Here is a 22,845-nt window from a genome sequence, read left to right on the forward strand (position 1 = left end):
TATATATATATATATATACACAATATAAAAATCAAACATATATCCATGATAAAAAGCCAATCTGTCAAAGCTAACAAAATCAGCTGCTTCCATATTTTTCATCCTTATTCATTTGGCACTCTCACTCATTTTGTTATCTCCTAGTAGGCAAGCTATAGCAGGTACCAAAGTTTTAGGGAAATGATTTTGAGAAAGTTCTCAAAATAACAAAGATTCATTTTCTACAAACTTGGAAAAGACCACTTTACTCACTTCAGGGTAATGCCAGTGGAATATGTCTGAGCATCACTGCCATGGAGAAAACTAGTCTAGCATTGCTTTAAGCAGCAGATTTAGACACACATTCAGTCCATCAAAATGACAAGCAAATTAAAACAAATTACCCTGACGAGGGAGAGCAGTGAGAAAAAAATGAGAATTAGTTGGAAGCCGTAGAAGATGGGGGTTCAGGACTCCTCCTCACGGCTCTCCTGGAGGTTAAGGTAAATCGCCCAGCAGGGACTGAAAATGGTGAGATCAACAGTAAAAGTACAAGAAAACATATCAAGGGCTCACTTTTTGTTTCCCTTTGGGTTTTCGGTTGTCTTATCTGCTTGGCCTACCTGCACACCCTCCCCGCAAAGCTCCCCTGAAGGGAAGCCTCCCACTCAGGTCTCAAGCTCCAATGTGCCTTAAAATGAATTTGGTTTTTCCAGAAGCCTATCATCAATGGCTCAAAGGCTGTTCTTCAAAGGTGGGAAATATCAGTTAAGGTGATTACGAACAGGGAAGCTGAGCCATGAGGAACCAAAGAGGAGGAATAAAACGGCAACAAAACAGAGAGGAGGGAAGTGTTGATGTTTGCCACCCGATGACCGGAAACAGATCCCAGGTTTGCTCTGAGGACCCCTCCCCATCGTCATCCACCCAACTTGGACAGGGCTCACGGTGAAGTGTGGGCCTGGGTAGAGCCAGTGGGTGCTGCCCTGGCCCCAGGGACTGTGCAGGGCGTGGCCACATGGTGCGGTCAGAGCCGTGGAGGTAGAGGCCCCACTGCTGGGCCCAAGCACACGAACCTCCAAGTTGGGCAGCCCACCTGGAAGGGGGTCCCCAGGTCCACTTCAGGGTGAGCAGAGGGGACTGCAGTGGGTGCGGACCTGTCTGCCCTGAGGACAAACTCTGGAAGTGAGCTCTGAATGGAGCTGAACGGGGACTATCAGGGCAGCAAAAAGCATCTTTCCACTTGGAGTGAGGAGGGGAGTAAGAGGCCACCTTGTCGGCATGCTGGGAGAGCAACAGGAGAGGGAGCTCTGGGGCCGTGCAACAGGCAGCTGCCCCCCTCCCCACTCAAAGATGACAGAGGTTCTTAGCACTGTTACAAATATTACCATATTAAGTTTATAGAACAACCCAAGCCTATCCCTAAAGAGATATTAAAGATTTCAGGTAGGTCAAGGTGGAGTGTGGAAAACACCACTGTCCCACCCCAGACATCTTCAGAGCTGTCCAGCCCTGGACTCAGCGCTTCTCTCCCCAGAGCGGTGATGAACACACAACTACCCAGTTCTGCCTCTGGCATTCCCTTCCTGCTGCAGGCAGACCTCATTCCCGCTGCTCACACATCCTGGCTTCAGAGAGTCCCCCACAGCTGCTCAGACTAGGGTTTTCCTTTATGATACATTTTCAGCTCTGATTACCTTGTTTCTGGAAGGTATCCCATTTTTAAGGAAAACTTATCACACCCATTTGGATGATTATTTCCTGGGTAAACTCTTGAGTTCTGGGGCCTCACTGGGGACCTCACATGCTGATGTGAAGCACAAGCTATGCTTACATGGCACGATACCCACCATTTCTCAATGAAAAGGACCAACTAAAATAAAACACCCATTTTGTCAGGATTCTGATTCTTCGATGCTAGAAATTCAATCTACCAAACTGCCAAAAGAGTCAGAAGTGGGAGAGACAGAAGCCAAGTTCATTTCTAACTTAAAAAAAAGGTTGGCCATTCCTGTCTCACCTCATGGACATCCCTGAATCCTGACTTCCGGAACCATCACATCAGATCACCACGAACTAATTAATTATCAGATGCCAACATATGCCAGCCACTGTACCCAGTGCTTGTGCCAAAAAAGTGAATCTGATGAAGGTGATAATTGAGAACTGAGAAGCCAAGTTCGATTAGTCAATGGTGATACCGGCCAAAAGGAGATCCAAGATCACAGTCACAATAGGTCATGGCTCTGCCATATTTCCTGCAATTTCACAATATGTCTAGAGCAAGGAGAGATCAAGAGAACATTCCAAACCAAACAATTCCTGATTTGTTTCTTGTGATCGTTTCTAGTTCAAGAAAGGAAATCAGGGGCAGGGCTAGCCTGATACGAGAAATAAAATAAGGCAACAGGTTCATATTCTGGGTAATTGTTCATAAATGTGTATAAAACACAACCACATCCTGAAATAGCATATTCTACGTGTCAGCACATGGTCATCAGTTTGGAAGGCTTTCTAGAAATCACACACAGGAAAACAAGAAAGTATTGTGTACAATCTGAAGGGACAAATTGTTAACAGACTCGAGAGGGCTCGTCACAAGGGAAGAAAGATGACATGCAAGGGGAGAAAGCCGTTCCAGGAACAGATTTAAAAAGTAAAGGGCAAACCAAATTAGAAATGACGTGGCCAAAACTATGCGTTTCATAATGAAAAGTGAAAGCAGCCAAATGAGATCTGGTTTCCTAGGTCTTCAGAAAGGAAGCAGCGGCCAAGCAGAAGTAACTGTGAGGGAGACGGGAGCAGGGGACATGGTGGGGAAGGGAGGGGGAGGCTTGGGTGCTCATGCTCTTTCTTGCCTGGGCGGGGTGACCACGTATTCACCTGTCATAATTAGTCGAGCAGCATATTCAAGATTTGTTCACTTTTCTGCATGCACGCTACCCTTCAGTAATAACACTTATCTTAAAAAGTACCTAAGATAAGGAGTTCAGCTTCTTGTTGGTAATGCAAGCTAATCCTTGCATTAAGACGAAATATATATATATATATATATATAAATATGTCTTTGATAACATTAGAGAGATAAAGTAGGAAAGAACTACAGGATCAAAATCTAGAGAAAAAGGAAATTCAGAGAGATGAGCCTAGCATTTGGGGGCACCTTTTCTTTGAAGGGCATGTGCCAATTTCTGAAAAGGTAGCTAATAAGTGTGAGAGGCTGAGTGGAGCTTTGGATGACCTCAGAGAGCAAGAGAATAAGAACTCAAGTCCAGGTCCGCCAAGGAAGGCGAACCCTAATAAATCAGCCACACTTGGAACTGGAAACTCATAGGGCTACTTCCTACAGATAAGGGTGAAACAGATACAGTCTGGCCCTCAGAGGGACCAAAGCCTGGCTTCAATCCATCTCAATCCTCAGACCTGGATGAAAGTAACCCAGGACTGCTTCTGCCCAAGACTCTGCCAGGAGCAAATGTAAATCCTCTTTAGGTTTCTTCCTGAAACTCATATATTTTATATATATAAAAGTCATTCCAAAAAAGAGCAAAGAAAAAAGGGGACATAATTATTGACACCGTAGAAATTCTAAAATATGAAATATGCCCACAAATTTGAAAACTTAGAAAATGGATCTCTTTCTAGTACACTATAGATTTTCAAAACTGACTCAAAATACATGAAAACCTGAATATGCGTATAAGCATTTAAGAACTGGAATAAGTAATCAAACAAAAATGGAGGAAATTTTCATCAGCAGACCTGTCTTGCTGGTGAAAGCAGCTCTTTTGTAACCTTTGCAAGTGCTTCTCAGCATTCCCCACACTGCCTTCGCTCCAGGTCACCTCTTCTGACTGAGGCCAGCAGCCTGTGATGAGATGGCTGGCAAAGGTGGGACACCAGGCTGAGGCTGGCCAATGGAGAGTTCTTTTAACATCTGTATACACACCAGGTGATAATGGCTGTAATTACTGCCTACTCTGCTGACAATCAGGTCTCAGGATTACTGCCCTCTTGAAAACCTGGTTATGGACTTTAAAAATTTAAACCAAAACAAACATAAGAAAAGTCTCAGATTTTTCAGATCAAAACAGATAAGCTAACAGGAGAGGCACAGGCAAGACTGGAGAATGAAGTGCCAGGTTGAACGTGAAGGGGATGCACTTCGCACCCCACCCCCACCCCGGCACGGGGTTATTTTTTCCAGAAGTGTATTGCACAGCCTTACTTGGAGAACAAAAGCCAGAATATGTGGAGTGGCAAGAAAAAGCTCAGGGGAGCACCTGTACTGAGGGGCAGAGGTCATGTCCAGGAAAAACAAGCAACAGTGAAGAAAAGAAACAACTGAGAACAGATATCTGAAGGTGCCATCACATCAGAAGGAACACTGCCTTTATCAGTGTGCTTCCAGCTCCTCTAAAAGTGAACGCTAGGTAAATTCTAAAGAATTTGGTTGTAACCTATTACTCCAGGCAACATGATTTCCACCAGCAAGTCTTTCTCAGATGCAAGAATTTCCTTCCTATATTTAACTTCTGAGAGGGGCTAAATTAAAATCACTGGATGAGATTCAATCTATGTGATCGAATTTTTAGGACCTTGAGAAACCAAGGCTTTCATTTGACTTAACTTAAAAGGCAGTATTACATTTAGCTTTCAGGCATGTTCCACGGGGAGAAAGAACAAAGCAACTCGGCAAGTACTTTGTTCAAGCTGGAAGAAAGGTACATAGCACTTCATCAGCTTATTTGAGGCTGGAAGGCACAAAAATCAATATGCACAGAGCCAAAGGTCAAACTGCCGCTGCTTGGTTTTCTTTTCTTTTTCTAATTAAAGAATCTATTTTGTTTCTTGAGCTTCCTTATTCAACCTTATGAAATATTACCCTTGATGACACTCCAGTTACGTAGGCAGTGGAGAGAATAACTGACAGACAGTTAAGAATGCAGACTCTGGACCCAGACGGCTGAGTTCAAAGCACACTGAGCCACTTTGTGACTCTGAACAACCTCTCTGTTTCTCAGTTTCTGCCTCTATAAGATGACGATGGCGATAGGAATAAATGGGTTATTATAAATAAAGCTCTCACAACAGTATCTGGCACAGAGTTGGCGCTACTGAAGGGAACACCACCACCGTCATGGTTGTGATTTGCATGGCAGAGCGCAGAAATTAGGAGCATGAACTCTGGCATGTGCCCTCCAGGCTGGACGTCACCTGCACCTCCAGCCAGCTGTGTGCCCTAGGAAGGTTATTTAATCTCTCTAAACCCCACTTAAAACACTCTACTTGGCATCTATAGCACAAGCCTGGCCCTCAGTTCTCCTCACTCTTCACCGCAGACTCCTCCCAGACTCCTTTTCTGGTTCCTTCTGATCTTCCTGACCTTGACTGTGGAGTCAGGCCTTGGGCTGCTTTCCTATGTATGCTTACTTCCTAATGGTCCTCTCAGGGCCCATGGCTTTAAAACGCATTTATACTATGATGATTCAGTAGAGTTGCAGGATACAAAGTCAACACACAAAAAATCAGTTGCATTTCTATACAATGAACAATCTAAAGGGGAAATTAAGAAAATAATCCCATTTATAATAGCATAAAAGAACAAAATAGGGACTTCCCTTGTGGTCCAGCAGTTAAGACTCCATGCTCCCAATGCAGTGGGCCTCTGGTTCGATCCCTGGTCAGGGAACTACATCCTGCATGTCACAACTAAAGATCCCACATGTCACAACTAAGACCCAACGCAGCCAAATAAATAAATAAATATTTAAAAAAAAACTGTTACGTTGTTAAAAAAAAAAACAAAACAAGAACAAAATACTTAAATATAAACTTAACCAAGGAGGCAAGCTGCACATTGAAAACTACAAAACACTGTTGAAAGAAATTAAACACAAATAAATGGAAAGACAACTTGTGTTCATGGGTTTGAAGACCTAATGCTGTTAAAATGTATATACTACCCAACATGATCTACAGATTCAATGCAATCCCTCAACATCCCAGTGGCATTTTTTTTACAGAAAAATAGCAAACGATCCTAAAATTCATTTGGAATCACAAAGGACTCTGAATAGCCAAAATAATATTGAGAAAAAAGAACAAAGCAGGAGGACTCACTTTCTTGTTTTATAACATATTACAAAGCTACAGTAATCAAAACAGCATGGTACTGGCATAAATACAGACATAGACAAATGGAACAGAATAAAGCCATGCACATACAGCCAAATGATCTAAGACAAGAGTGTCACGATGGGGAAAATACACTGTGGGGAAAAGACAACCTCTTCCACAAATGGTGTTGGAAAACTGGATAGCTACATGCAAAAGAACAAAGTTGGACCCTTATATTACACCATACAAAAATCAACTCAAAATGGATTAAAGACTTAAATGTAAGACCTGAAGCTATAGAACTCCTAGAAGAAAACACAGGAGAAAAGCTACCTGATACTGGTCTTAGCAAAGATATCTTGGATATGACACCAAAAGCACAGGCAACAAAAGCAAAAATAGACAAGTGGGACGATATCAAACTAAAAAAATCCTACACAGCAACAGAAGCCAACAACAAAATACAAAGGCAACCTACTGAATGGGAAAAAATATGTGCATATCATTTGTCTGATAAGGGGTCAATATCCAAAATATATAAAGAACTCATACAACTTAACGGCAAAAAACCCAAACGATCTGATTAAAAATGGGCAGAGGATCTGAATAGACATCCTTCCAAAGAAGATATACAGACAGCCAACAAGTACATGAAAAAGTTCTCAACATCACTGATCATCAGGGAAATGCAATAAAAACCACAATGAGATATCATCTTACACGTTAAAACTGCTATCATCAAAAAGAAAAGAAGGGCTTCCCTGGTGGCGCAGTGGTTGAGAGTCCGCCTGCCGATGCAGGGGACATGGGTTCGTGCCCTGGTCCGGGAAGATCCCACATGCCGCGGAGTGGCTGGGCCCGTGAGCCATGGCCACTGAGCCTGCGCGTCTGGAGCCTGTGCTCTGCAACGGGAGAGGCCACAACAGTGAGAGGCCCACATACCGCCAAAAAAAAAAAAAAAAAAAAAAAGAAAAGAAGTAACAAGTGTTGGCAAGGAGAAAAGGGAGAGAAAAGGGAACCCTTGTGCACTGTTGGTGGGAATGTAAATTGGTGCAGCCACTATGGAAAACAGTATGGAGGTTCCTCAAAAAATTAAAAATAGAACTACCATATGAGCCAGCAGTTCGAGTTCTGGGTATTTATCTGAAGGAAATGAAAACGCTAACTTGAAGAGATATACACACCCCCAGGTTCACTGAAGCATCATTTGCAATAGTCAAGATATGGAAGCAACCTAAGTGTCCAGTGATGGATGAGTGGATAAAGAAAGTGTGCTATATATTTATAATGGAATATTATTCAGCCATAAAAAAGAAGGAAATCCTGCAATTTGTGACAACATGGATGGACTTTGAGGGCATTATGCCAAGTGAAATAAATCAGTCAGGGAAAGACAAATGCTGTATGATCTCACTTATATGTAGAATCTAAAAAAAAACTCAATTAATAGATAACAGAAAACAGATTGGTGGTTTGGTGGTTGCCAGAGGTGGGCAAAGGGTGGGAGGAGGCCAAATGGGTGAAGGCTACAGTGTACAAACTTCCAGTTATAAAATAAGTTCTGGGGATGTAACATAGAGCATGGTGACTATAGTTAATAATATTGTAGTATATATTTGAAGGTTGTTAAGAGAGTAAATCCTTAAAATTTTCACAATAAAAAAAAAATTTTAACTATGTGTGGTGTTGGATGTTACTAGCCTTACTGTGATGATCATTTTGCAATGTATACCAATATCAAATCATTATGTTGTACACCTGAGACTAATATAAAGTTATATGTCAATTATATCTCAATAAAAAAAATAATATCTTCAAATGAAAGATAACCACCCTCACAAAAGTTAACTTTTCATCAACATCCTGCAACAAGTGGACATCCACATGCAAAAAAAAAAAAAAGAATCCAAACACACACATTATACCCTTCACAAAAATTTACTCAAAACGGTTCACAGTTCTAAACATAAAACACAAAACTATAAAACTCCTAAAAGTTAACATAAGAGAAAACCTAAATGACTTTGGATATGGCGATGACTTTTTAGATACAACACCAAAGGCGTGGATCCATGAAAGAATTAATTGATAAGCTGGACTTGATTAAAAGGAAAAACTCATACTCTACAAAAGATAACGCCAAGAGAATGAGAAGACAACCCACATACTGGGAGAAAATATTTGCAAAAGACACGTTTGATAAAGGACTGTTATCCAAAATATATAAAGAACTCTTAAAATTCAACAATAAGAAAAATAACAGCTCAACTAAAACTGGGCCAAAGACCTTAAGAGAGATCTCACCAAAGAAGATGTATGTACAGTAAATAAGCATATGTAACGATGTTCCACATCCTATGTCATCAGGGAAATGCAAATTAAAACAACAATGAGGGGAAATCCCTGGCGGTCTGGTGGTTAAGACTCTGTGCTTCCACTGCAGGAGGCATGGGTTCGATCCCTGGTCGGGGAACTAAGATCCCACAAGCCACACAGCACAGCCAGACATACATACATACATACATAAAACAATGAAATACCACTGCACAATGCTAAGAATGGCCCAAATCCAGAACACTGATAACACCAAATGGTGGTGAGGATGTGGAGCGACAAGAACTCCCGTTCATTGCTGGTAAGAATGCAAAACGCTACAGCCACTTTGGTAGACAGTTTGGAAATCTCTTACAAAACTTACATAAGTAATGGGAATACTAGAAGAAAAAAGAGAGAAAGGAGCAGAAGGAATATCTGAAGAAATAATGGCTGAGAATTTTCCAAACCACAGATCCAGGAGTTCAGAGAACACCAAGCAGGATAAACACCCAAAACAGCACACCTAGGAATATCATAGAAATCCTTAATGTGTATGTATGCAACAACAGAGCATCAAAATACATAAGCAAAAACTGGTAGAACTGCAAGAAGAAAAAGATAAATCCACTCTTACAATTGAATACTTCAACTCACCTATACCAGTAACTGATGCATCTAGCAGGTAAACAGTCAGCAAGGGATACAGCTGAACTGGAGAGCACCATTAATCAACTTGATCTAACTGACATATATAGGACACTTCATCCAACAACAGCAAAATACACATTATTCTCAAGCTCACATGGAACATTTGCCAAGATAAACCACATTCTGGGCCATAAAACACACCTCAACAAAGTTAAAAGAACAAAAGTCATAGAAAGTATCTTCTCAGATCACAATAAGATCAATAACAGAAAGATAACAGGAAATCTAAAAATATTTGGAGATTAAACAACACACTTCTAGATAACACACTGGTCAAGAAGAAGTCTTAAGAGAAATTTTAAAATATTTTGAATTGAATGAAAATGAAAATACAATTTATCAAAATTTATGAGATGCAGTGAAAACAGTGCTTACAGGGAAATTTATAACATTAAATGCATGCTTTAGAAGATCTAAAATAAATAATCAAAGCTTCTACCCTAGGAAATGAGAAAAAGAGCAAGTTAAATCCAAAGCAAGCAGGAGAAATAATAAAATTTAGAGCAGAAACCAATGAAATTGAAAACAAGAGAACAAAAAAGAAAACCAATAAAGCAAAAAGCTGGTTATTTAAAGAAGAAACAAAACAACAAACCAAAATGAATAAACCTCTAGTCAGGTGTATTTGTCTGCTCAGGCTGCCATAACAAAATACCACAAACTGTGTTAAACAACAGGAATTTATTTTTCATAATTCTGGAGGCAGGGAAGTCCAAGGTCAAGGTGCTGACTGATTTGGTCCCTGGTGAGACTTGCAGATTGGCCCCCTTCTGTGTCCTCACATAGCACAGAAGGAAGAACTCTGGTGTCTCTTCCTCTTCTTACAAGGGCACCACCTCTACAGGATTAGGGCCTCACCCTTATGACTTCATTTAACTTTTTATCGCCTCTTCACAGATCTTATCTATAAATATAGTCACTTGGGAACTGGGGCTTCAACATATAAATTTTGGGGACAAAAAACAAATTCAGTCTATAACACCAGGCTAACCAAGAAAAAAGAGAGAAGACACAGATATTAGAAATAAGAGACTATCATTATTGATCCCATGGAAATTAAAAGGATAATAAAGGAGTAATAAGAATTCTATGCTCACAAATTTCTTAACTTAGATGAAATGGACCAATTTCTTGAAGGATACAATCTACCAAATCTCACACAAACAGATGTAGGTAATATGAGTAGAACCATGTATGTTAAGGAAACTGAATCAATAATAATCTTCCAAAACAAAGCACAAGGTCCAGTTGGGTTCACTGGTGAATTCTACTGAATATTTCAAGAAGAAAATATACTGCCAATTCTCTACAATCTCTTTCAGAGGACAGAAGCAGAGGGAATACTTCCTAACTCATTTTATACAGCTAGCATTACCTTTATACCCAAAACAAAGATATCAGAAGAAAGGAAAACTACAGATCAGTATCTCTCAGGAACATAGATGCAAAAATCCTTAACAAAATATTTGCAAGCTGACTCCATCAATGTATAAAAAAATTATACACCATGACCAAATGAATTTTATCCCAGGCATGGAAGGCTGATTCAACATTTGAAAATTAATGAATGAAATCCACCACAACAGGATAAAGAAGAAAAATCAGATGATCATTATCATTAGGTATAGAAAAAGCATAAGAAAAAGTCAACATTCATTCATGATAAAAAAACTCTCAGACCTGGAACAGAGGGGAACTTCCTCAACTTGATAAAGAACATCTACAAAAAACCTACAGCTAACATTATGCTTAATGGGGAAGAACAAGATTCTTTCCCTATAACATCAAAAACAAGGCAAGAATGTCCCTTCTCACCACTACTACTCAACACTGTACCAGAAGTCCTAACTAATACAATAAGACAGAAAAAGGAAATACAAGACATCGATTAAAAGAGAAATAAAACTGTCTTTAGTCAAAGATGACATGCTTGTCTATGTGGAAAATGCCAAAGAATCAACCAAAAAACTCCAAAACCTTGAACTAATCAATGATTATAGCAATGTTGCAGGATATAAGGTTAATATACAAAAGTCAATTCCTTTCCTATACAGCAGCAATGAATAATTGGGATTTAAAATTAAAAACAAAATACCATTTACATTAGCACCAAAAACAGAAGTACTTAAGAATAAGTCTAACAATATATGTACAAGAACTGCAAGAAGAAAACTGCAAAACTGATGAAAGAAATCAACATCTAAATAAATGGAGAGATATTCCAATTTCATGCATAGGAATACTCAACACTGTTAAGATGTCAGCACTTCCCAACTTGATCTATGGATTCAATACAATTTCAGTCAAAATTCCAGCAAGTTATTTTTTTTTTTTTTTTTTTTTTTTTGCGGTATGCGGGCCTCTCACTGTTGCGGCCTCTCCCGTTGCGGAGCACAGGCTCCGGACGTGCAGGCTCAGCGGCCATGGCTCACGGGCCCAGCCGCTCCACAGCATGTGGGATCCTCCCGGACCGGGGCACGAACCCGTGTCCCCTGCATCGGCAGGCGGACTCTCAACCACTGCGCCACCAGGGAAGCCCTCAGCAAGTTATTTTTTTTGGGGTGACAGTGACAAATAGATTCTAAAATTTATAGGGAAGGTCAAAAGACTCAGAGCAGCCAATGCAGCACTGAAGAAAAATGAAGTCAGAGACCTGATATTTCACAACTTCAAGATTTACTATAAAGCAGCCATAATCAAGACAGTATGGTATTGGTGAAGAAACAGACAAATAGATAATGGAACAGAATACAGAGCCCAGAAAGAGACGCACACAAATATAGTCAATTGTTCTTTTATGAAGGAGCAAAGACAATTCAATGGAGAAAGGACAGTCTTTTCAACAGATGGTTACTGGAACAAAAAGATATCCACATATCCACATGAAAAAAAATAAATCTAGACACTGACCTTATATCTTTCACAAAAATTAACCAAAATGATCACAGATCTAAATGTAAAATGCCAAACTATAATATTTCTAGAAGATAACATAAGAGGAAATCTAGGTGACCTTGGATTTGGTGATGATTTTTAGATACAATAACAAATACACAATGCAAGGACAAAATTGATAAACTGGACTTTATTAAAATGAAAACTTCTGGGGCTCTCAAGATGGCTGGTTGGTGCCTTGAGTAGCTCATACCGGCAGCAGTGGTGGAACTTGCTGCTGGTGCCGGCCACCCCTAGAGTGGCTTAAAAAAAGAAATAAAACAAAAACAAAATCTTCTGTTCTGAAAAAGACACTGTCAAGAAAATGGAAAGACAAGCTGCAGACTGGGAGGAAATATTTGAAAATCACATTATCTCTTTGATAAAGGACCTGTATCTGAAATATACAAAGAGCTCTTAAAACTCAACAATAAGGGCTTCCCTGGTGGCGCAGTGGTTAAGAATCCACCTGCCAATGCAGGGGACACGGGTTTGAGTCTTGGTCTGGGAAGATCCCACATGCCATGGAGCAACTAAGCCCGTGTACCACAACTACTGAGCCTGCACTCTAGAGCCCGTGAGCCACAACTACTGAGCCTGAATGCCACAACTACTGAAGCCCACGTGCCTGGAGCCCGTGCTCTGCAACAAGGGAAGCCACCCAATGAGAAGTCCATGCACCGCAACAAAGAGTAGCCCCTGCTCGCTGCAACTAGAGAAAAGACCGTGTGCAGCAACAAAGACCCAACGCAGCCAAAAATAAAAATAAATAAATAAATTTATTTAAAAAAACCCTCAATAATAAAAATAAGAACCCAATTAAAAAATAGGCAAAAGATGTGAACAGACATCTCACCAAAGAAGATATATGAATGGTAAATAAGTACATGAAAAGATGCTCAACATCATATGTCATCAGGGAATTGCAAATGAAAACAACGAGATATCATCACATACCTATTAGGATGGCTAAAATCAAGAAAACTGACACCACCAAATGCTGACAAGGATGTACAGCAACAAGAACTCTCATTCATTGTTCATGAGAATAAAAATGGTACAGCCTCTGTGGAAGACAATTTGGGGGTTTCTTACAAAGCTAAACATAGTCTACCATACACTCCAGCAAAATTGCACTCCTCGGTATATCTACCCAAATGAGTTGAAACCCTATGTCTACACAAAAACCTCCACATGGATGTCTACAGCAGCTTTATTCATAATTGCCCAAACGTGGCAGCCACAGAGATGTTCTTCAGTAGGTGAATGGATAAACTGTGGTATATCCAGATAATGGAATATTATTCAGCACTGAAAAGAAATGAGCTATCAGGCCATGAAAAGACAGGACGGAATCTAAGATGCATACTGCTTAGTGAAAGAAGTCGGTCTGAAAAGGCCACATGCTGTCTAACTCCAAGTACATGACATTTGGAAAAGGTAAACTACAGAGACAATAAAAAAATCAGTGTTTACCAGAGGTTTGGGTGATGAGGAGGAAAGAGAGATGAGTAGATGGAGCAAAGGGAATTTTTAGACAGTAAAACTACTTTGGATGACATTGCAAAGGTGGATCTATGACATTACACATTTGTAAACAAACAGAGCAAAACAAAAAACTCTCAATACATTGCTTCATTCACTAGAGAAAGAACCAGAGAAATAATGTTTGCGTGAGAAACAGCTTGTTGGTTAATACAGAGGTGTACACCCACTTTTCTAGGTCCCTACCTGTCTACCCCCTTCCATCCCTGCTCACCTGCATGGGGCCCTGTGTGAAAAGGCACCTGCTCAGATGGTGAGGGTACAGGGAAGGGAAAGCACAGGTTATTCTGGCTGCTGGGCTGCTCACTCCGACCCCCTGTCATCACGTGCTCCCACACTGGACCCTGAACACATCTGATTCAGCCTGTTATGTGTAGTGACTTCTACTCATACAATCCTTGCAAAGTTATAATCCTTGATTCCAGTTCAACTGTATTAATTTCCTATTGCTACATAACAAATTACCACAAATTTAGCATGTAGCACAAATTTATCTCACAGTTCCCAGGGGTCTGAGGTCTGGGTATGGGTTAGTGGGGTCTCCACTCAGTGTCACGAGGCTGAAATCAAGGTGTCGGCTGGGATGCAATCTCATCTAAGACTCAGGGTCCTCTTCCGGGTTCACTGGTATCTGGCAGAGTTCAGTTCCTTATGACGGAAGGACTGAGGCCCTCAGCTCCCAGATGCTGCACACCACTTCTTGCCACGTGGCCTCCACAAGATGGCAGGTAAACAGGAGAATAGCTCAGCTGCCTTGAATCTCTGAGCCCGTTCTTTTTAAAGCCTGATCCACTTACATCAGGTCCAATCTGGATAAGTCCTTTTGATTATCTGCAAAATTCTTCACCTCTGTCATATGACATCCTAATCACGGCAGGCAGCTCCATCACCCTCACTGTCCTGCCCACACTCAAGGCGAGGGGATCATACAGGTGTACACCAGGGGCAGGAATTTCGGGGGCCATCTCAGAATTCTGGCTACCTCATGGGTAAGTCATCCTGATGAAACTAACATCAGATTAATTCTCCCAAATCAAGTGCTTCACCATACTACCCCCTTCTCTCAAAATAGCCTTCAACAATTCTGCAAAACATAGAGATAACTCTAAATACGTTAACTGGATACTCAAGGCCTTTCTCAACCATGTCCCAGGAGACATTTCAAACCTCCACTCTGACAACCCCTCATGGATAAGCCTTCAGCCACACCCTCTGCCTGCCCCCTTCCCCCTTGTGTTCTCTGTACCTGCGTTCCTAGTTGCACTCTTCCTTCAGACCTAATCCACCCCTTTCCCTTCTCCTCCTTATTCAAACCTGTACATCCTTTAAGATGCTGCATCAACACCTGTATAAAACCTTTCCTGACCCTTTGGACTCACATCAAGCTTATCTTTATTTGAATTTGTCCTAAAGTACAGTGGTGGGTTACAAAAAATGACGATAAACTTCTCATCCCTGGATACACATCCTTTGCAACGCAGCTCTGCCACTCACCTCATCAAGAGATGGGCTGTCTTTATCTACCTTCTGACACTGTGCTGGGCCCTGTGAATGTTTTTAGCCAATGGGACATTAGCAAACATGATGCAAGCAGACACTTAAGAAGCATCTGTGCACTGGCCTTGCCCTCTTGCTGTCTTGGGAACTCTGCTACCTCTACCAGGTGACTGAGGCTGGACTAATCTCCCAGATGAGGGACAAGTGGCTAAGTTATCCCTGTGGCCCCAACTGACACTGGGCCAACCACCTGTCACATGACAAATAATAAATGTCTCGTGTTTTAAGTCATGGGGCTTTGTACCGACATTTGTAGCAAACTACTCACTCCTTAAGAAAATAAAAGATTCAAGGGCCTCCTTTTCAACATTTCTTTTGTGCAGCTTCATTGTAGTAAGTGTTCTTCTGAGAAGAGTTAATTGCAGCTTGCAATGGAGGGTCAGCTCACGTACATGAATCACATGCTCAACATCTGGAGGTAGCCATGGGAGCACGCCATGAAGCTTCTCAAAGTCACTTGGCTTTTAAAGGTGGAAGCAACCCCAGTGTCCATCAACAGATGAGTGGATAAACAAAATGTGGTTTATCCATACATTGGACTATGATTCAGCCATAAAAATAAATGAAGTTCTGAAACATGCCACAACATGGACGCACTGGGGAACCAAAATATTCGTGTGACTTGCCTTCTCATGAGACTCGTTTTATTGTGTCCTGGAACCAGACTGCAGTATCTCCCAGGTGTGTGTGAAGTCATCATCATCACTCTCATCAAATCAGAGGTTCCAGTTTCCTGTTCAAATCCTTCTGTGTGTCTTCCTTTGTCCCACCTCTTCACCTCTGTTAACTAAAATCCCTTCTAGTAATTTCTCTCCAGGCCCTCAACAGATCCTAAAGTAAACTGAGAACCTCTGAGGTCAGAGCGGTACTCTGTAAGTATGAAGTCACAGGCTCAGGTTAATAATCAACCCTCTGAGCAAAGAAGAAGAGCAAATGCTAGAGAGGAAAGAAAAGAATGCAGGCCCCTCAAGAGCAGTGGGGAGTCGGCAAGCTAGCCAGCACCATTTAAAACCAGCATCGATCTATGCCTGGGGAGGACTTTCACCACAGAAAATCAACAGACTCAAATTTGGTAACACGGACACAGAAAACCACCACTGCTGACTGACCTTTCATTCTGGGGGCATTCTATTAAAACAAACTTTCAAAAATTCCCCAAATGCCCCTATTTTCCAACAACTTATGGAAAACTATATCCCAACACTTCAAGGAGCTTTGTTTTAGGGTCACAGGAAACAGTCATTCACATAGGAGAATAGGAGATAGAAGGTTCTTAATTCTATACACTCAACTTTTTTTATCTCAGAAAAGGACTGAGTCCTGGGTAAGGACACTAGGCCTCCAGTTAGCCTACCAAAATACTAACTTGTCCAATGAACTATAAAAAGAAGCCTGCAAATACAAACCTAAAATAGAAACATTCTCTTTTTAGTAATAAAGTTTCTAATGATGTATTAATAGTATGTAATACCCGTATTTCCTCGATGAGAGAGAAGTATTATTACTAGAAAAACCCATCTGGCTTGCCTCTGCAATAAAGCCAGTCTCCCAAGGACAAGAACCATGTTGGTTCTTCCATCCACAGTGCAAATACTTTGTATTTGGATGCTCTTAATAAGTATGTCTTGAACATCAGTTTGGAGGCAATCAGACTATAAATTAAACTTTTCACCGTAAGTAGGTAATGAGTGGTAAGAGGCAATATATTAAAAGGTTCAGTGGTGCTTTAAAGAGAACGTGAACCTATGCATACAAGAACACCCGCCTGGCTTTTCACTGCTGCTGGGACTGTTGGAAAGAGAGAGACAGATGATATCATAGTGTAACAACATTCTGGGGGTGGGGTGGGTCGGCGAGGCTGTGTGGAGGGTCTGCCCCCATGGCCTATGTGCCACTCCTATGCCCCTGGCCTTGGTATCCTCATTTTAAACAGCGAGCTCTACCTCGGATTGTGTACTTAAGTTCCTTGTATCCCTAAGAGATTTGATGCTATTTGTGCTACTTTTATTGCAGAATTGGTTCTCAACAGTTTCCATGTTTTCTACAATTCCACTATCTCCGATCAACAGTAAAAAAATCATATATGAGCTTTTATGACTTGGATATTATAAGTGTTCAAAACATATAACACCGATGTTCCTATTTACCCTTAAAGACTCCAATGTCCTCACTTTTACATTCAGAAAATGAAAGCTGCCTTAGATATATAATTACAAAAACTTATTAATGCGTATTTAATTGTATGACGAAAATGACACTCTGGCAAGGGATAGAAGGATTAAGCAAATTAATTAGATACAAAGTTCTTAGTCTCAAAAGCTGAATTCCTAGGAAATTTAAGTGTTTGTCACCTGTGTTACTACAACTCCAAAATGACTGATTTTCCAAAAGGATGGTGGGTAGGGGGTGGGGGGAATGACTTATGAATTAACCAGGGATTCTTTAGATATAATTATAAACTGCCAATCACCATGATTTCAATGATATTCAGGCTTTTAAAGCTATTTCATAAAAAAAAAAAAAGAAGAAAAGAAATTAGTCCTTATCTAAAAGACTATTTATGAGACTTAAGGAACTTATACATTCATGGCTGAGTGTTCAATAATATACTCCCAGTGGAATGGTCTCTAAAAATGTCTATAACTAAAAAGAGAACAATGAAAAAAATTGAATGGCTTACTCTCTTGTTGGCGAGTTAGTGGAGGATTCCTTTTTTGAATCTGGAGAGCTTAGGGTTTGCAAAATACAATTATGTTTTTCAGTGGATGGGGCATCTCTTTCTTGCTTGGAGTGAATTAAATTTAAGGCCTCTATTCCGTCTTCTTCCTCCACCGTGTCACCTGGATTTGGCTGTGGTTCTGGACTCCTTAAAATCAGATCCTCTTCACTTACAGAAACTGTGAGGTCACTGCTGCTGCTCTCACTCTCCTCCTCCTGCTCTTCCCACATTTTTCTGCAGGGCTCCTGTGCCTCTGGGTCCCGGCGAGGAGGACGATCTGTAACGGGGACATGAACAGATTACTGATCACTGACTTCAGGCGGCAGCAGGGGTGAGACGTCCTACCTCCCAGAGCAGAGCTGGCTCATCTGTTAGAGACGTGTATAAACAATCCACAGCGAACTACAGTATTTTAAGACCCATGAAAAATATTTTTAAAATATCACAGTGGGTTTAAAAATCAGAGAATTTGCTCGCAAAAATATTTCCATGTACCTAGTTAAGAACTCGTTAGAATGGAATTTGTTGGCAAAGTCACTACTTTGTTTTTTGACAGATACAATTAGACAGTATTTTGTATTCGTACATAAGACCATCACCACCCAAAAAACTAAATACCAACAAAAACCAGCAAACCATTTCAGCCTCTCCCCCCACCTGAGGAAGCTTCCCAGGCAGGATGCTTCTCTTGAGAACACTCGATTTCAGATGCACCGTATTCTGAGCCTGACGGCAGAGAGACTGGCGGCCTGGCTCTTTCTTCCTCGACTTCAATATGCTCCCGTGTCAGTATTTCTCCCTCTGATCCCTCTGATCTGCTGGAACTGTCACACTTTAAATCAGTGGTTCTGTTCTCTGGACTTAATCTCTCCTGTAATGGGGAATGGAGTTCGGCAGACTTTCTGCCTTCAGATAAATTACTCTTGCCCTGACGTGCGTTGCTTCCTATCTGCAAGCAATGAGTTTGTTCCTCCTCAGACAACGCGCTGGCTGTGACTGGCGTTTTCTCACCCATCTGAAGAGATGTCTTTCCATCTATTCTGTCAGACTTATTTAAGCACTGTGTGTCACTATGAATTTGTACTACATAGCTGTCTGTCACATTACTGCTCCGGGCTGTCTGTTGGTGTGAATGTGGGTCAGGAATTGAAAAGTTCTTTGTGGGTTGGGGAGATTTCTGCTCTGTACTGAAATCTCCAACGCCTGAGACGGCTGACACTTGGCGGCCCATAAAGATTGTTGCTGGTTGATACAATCCTCTTGACGCGGCGGTCCCTGAGTTAATTTCTGCCGGCATTACAACCTGCACCACCAAAAGACATGAAAGTTAAACAGGTTGTGTATGAACAATGAGGTTATTTAGGTTGTTTTCAGAAATGAAATTAGGTCAGGAAGCAGGACCAATGAAAGCAACACCTACCATGTTCTATAAAACTCATGGCTTCCTACAAAATGAATGACCAAAAAACAGTACGGTCCACACTATTTAATTGTAATAACAATATTGGTTCACAAAGCAAATACGGTCAGGGAACTATGGAATCTATATTTTTCAAAAAGAGATACATACATTGCATTGTACAGCTATGTGAATGTATTTAATGCCACTGAACTGTACACTCAAACATGGGTTAAAATGGTAAATTTTCTGTTACGTATATTTTACCACAATTAAAAAAATAAACTTTGAGTTCTAACCACTTTCCACAGAGAAGTGGATTTGATGAAGCTAGAGAGGTACTTGAACAAAAAAACCGGGGGCATATAAAGGACTATTGGGGGTTTCAAAACTCTATTTCTAGTAGTGTGGGTAATATTAAAAAACTTCCAATAATCACATATTCAAGACTGCATTAAAATATAATGCATATGTGCAAAATAATCTAATTTCCTGTCAAACTGAAAATAATAGCAGTTTTTTTCTGAACAACTTCAAGTAATTTTAAAGACATTTAAAGCAATTTAAATTCACTGGCATGTCTATGGGCAGTATGAGCACTGTCTCTTCCTTAAAAAGAGAGGGAGGAGGGGACGAGGGTGGGATGGGAAAGAGAAACAGAAGCAACTGGTTCAGCGGCTTGATCAAGGACACACAATGGGAAGCAGAACTGGAAGTAACAATCATAAAGCCTTGAAGAAGTTAAGTGTTTTTCTTCCAAAGGGACCAAAGCACCTCCACATACATAATAGCATTTAGTCCACAGAGCACTATAGGTTGATGGGGAGATGCATCTGCACCCCTCCTCTGCAGATGGAAAAACTGAGGCCAAAATTTTCAGAGCAAATGTCATTCACATAGCTGAAACAGAATCTAGGTCTTACTTCCCTTCAAACATACTGTCTCTTCTATTTCTAAAGATAAAACAAACAACTTTGAAGCAAAAACAAATGAAAAGGGATGTCAGAGAAATGGCGGAATAAGGACCTCTCAAAATTCTCTGCTCTGTAAAAGAAACAATAACAGTGGAAAACATCTTCAGAATAACTTTTCAGAACTCTGGAAATTAACCAAAGGCTTGCAGCAATCTGAGGAACATTTATTCAAGAAGAGTAACTGAATCTTGGTAGGAACAGCAGTACTTCACGGTGTTTTAACTTGCCCTATTCGCATTTCCCCCTCCTCCAGTCTGCGGTAACCTTGAAAATCAGCAGCCTGTAATCACAGCCTGTAAACCAGCACCCTTATAGACACTGAAAGGAGTAGAAAAGGACTGGAACTCTTTCAAAGCCCCATTCCCAGAGAACTGACATTATTTGACCTGTCTAGTAGCTCCCTGGAAGACCACCCTCACAAGACTGTCTTTATTTGACCTGACTTGGAGCTGACTTTCCCTGGGGGTTATTTGTCAAAAATAAGCAGAGGCAAATGTTTAACATCAAGGCTGCCTAAGGCAGTGGATAACAGTTGGGCAAACAACAGGCTAACTAAAATAACTTAAAAGGAAAAGTTGGTGAATGAGCTGTCCACAGGGGGCTTTGAAAAGCTCCAGCATATTCCTGGAAACCTAGACTGTGGGCATGCTCACTAAAAGTCCTGAGGGGGCGTTGGTTCTGGAAGGAGAGAGATTTGCGGCCTGGGCATGCGCAGTGCAGTTTGCTGCCCGGGCTGTCCGGCTCCGGCCGTGGCGGTTCCACACCAGCACGACTTCGGTGCCGGACCCAGTTTCCCGCCACCTGACCATGCTTCTGGGAGACGCCCCACCTCACTGTCACTCGAAGTTTTGTGGGGGTCAGGCATCCAAGAGGACTGAGGTGTGCTTGATACGTGGCGTGTGCGAGACTCCTGAGGACGACTCCAGAACCATGGGCCTCCGGCATCCAGGTCATTGAGATTCCACATATAAGTGACATCATATGATATCTGTCTTTGTCTGACTTACTTAATGAACTTTTAATGAACAGCATCCATGTGGCTGACAGGGTCTCGGTGCTCAGGCCGGGTGTCAAGCCTGAGCCTCTGAGGTGGGAGAGCCAAGTTTAGGACACTGGACCACCAGAGACCTCCCAGCCCCATGTAATATCAATCGGTGAGATCTCTCCCAGAGATCTCCATCTCAACGCTAAGACCCAGCTCCACTTAACTACCAGCAAGCTCCAGTGCTGGATACCCCATGCCAAACAATTAGCAAGACAGGAACATAACCCCACCCATTAGCAGAGAGGCCGCCTAAAATCATAATAAGTTCACAGATCCTCCGAAACACACAACCAGATGCGGTCCTGACCACCAGAAAGATAAGAATCAGCCTCATCCGCCAGAACACAGGCACAAGTCTCTTCCACCAGGAAGCCTACACAACCTACTGAACCAACCTTAGCCACTGGGGGCAGACACCAAAAACAACAGGAACTATGGACCCGCAGCCTGAGAAAAGGAGACCCCAAACACAGTAAGTTAAGCAAAATAAGAAGACAGAGAAGTATACAGCAGATGAAGGAGTAAGGTAAAAACCCCACCAGACCAAACAAATGGAGAGGAAACAGGCAGTCTACCTGAAAAATGATTCAGAGTGAAGATAGTAAAGATGATCCAAACTCTTGGAAATACAATGGAGAAAATACAAGAAACGTTTAACAAGGACACAGAAGAACGAAAGAGCAAACAATGATGAACACCACAATAAATGAAACTAAAAATTCTCTATAAGGAATCAACAACAGAATAACTGAGGCAGAAGAACGGATAAGTGACCTGGAAGATAAAGTAGTGGAAATAACTACCACAGAGCAGAATAAAGAAAAAAGAATGAAAAGAATTGAGGACAGTCTCAGAGACCTCTGGGACAACATTACATGCGCCAACATTCAACTTATGGGGTCCCAGAAGAAGAAGAGAAAAAGAAAGGGAATGAGAAAACATTTGAAGAGATTATGGTTGAAAACTTCCCTAATATGGGAAAGAAAATAGTCAATCAAGTACAGGAAGCAGAGAGTCCCATACAGGATAAATCCAAGGAGAAACATGCCAAGCCACATATTAATCAAACAATCAAAAATTAAATACAAAGAAAAAATATTAAAAGCAGCAAGGGAAAAACAACAAATGACACACAAGGGAATCCCCATAAGGTTAACAGCTGATCTTTCAGCAGAAACTCTGCAAACCAGAAGGGACTGGCAGGACATATTTGAAGTGATGAAAGACAAAAACCTACAACCAAGATTACTCTACACAGCAAGGATCTCATACAGATTTGATGGAGAAATTAAAAGCTGTACAGACAAGCAAATGTCCAGAATTCAGCACCGCCAAACCAGCTTTACAACAAATGCTAAAGGAACTTCTCTAGGCAGGAAACACAAGAGAAGGAAAAGACCTACAATAACAAACCCAAAACAATTAAGAAAATGGTAACAGGAACATACATATCAATAGTTACCTTAAATGTAAATGGATTAAATGCTTCAACCAAAAGACAGACTGGCTGAATGGATACAGAAACAAGACCCATATATATATGCTGTCT

At 41.1% G+C, this 22,845-nt stretch overlaps 1 protein-coding gene across 1 annotated transcript in view; it reads right to left on the minus strand.

Annotated features, from left to right (window-relative positions):
• The window catches only part of KIZ (kizuna centrosomal protein), a 108,868-nt gene that overhangs the window by 51,935 nt on the left and 34,088 nt on the right, over nt 1-22,845 (minus strand). The window contains exons 5-6 of the mRNA XM_024750782.1: nt 18,536-19,181; nt 17,840-18,155 (exon numbers count right to left, since the gene is read on the minus strand). Coding sequence (XP_024606550.1) covers nt 17,840-18,155; nt 18,536-19,181 — 962 coding nt within the window. The remainder of the gene's footprint in view (nt 1-17,839; nt 18,156-18,535; nt 19,182-22,845) is intronic.

The sequence above is a fragment of the Neophocaena asiaeorientalis genome, unplaced genomic scaffold (assembly GCF_003031525.2).
Source record: "Neophocaena asiaeorientalis asiaeorientalis breed wild unplaced genomic scaffold, Neophocaena_asiaeorientalis_V1.1 scaffold567, whole genome shotgun sequence".
Taxonomy (NCBI): Eukaryota; Metazoa; Chordata; class Mammalia; order Artiodactyla; family Phocoenidae; genus Neophocaena; species Neophocaena asiaeorientalis.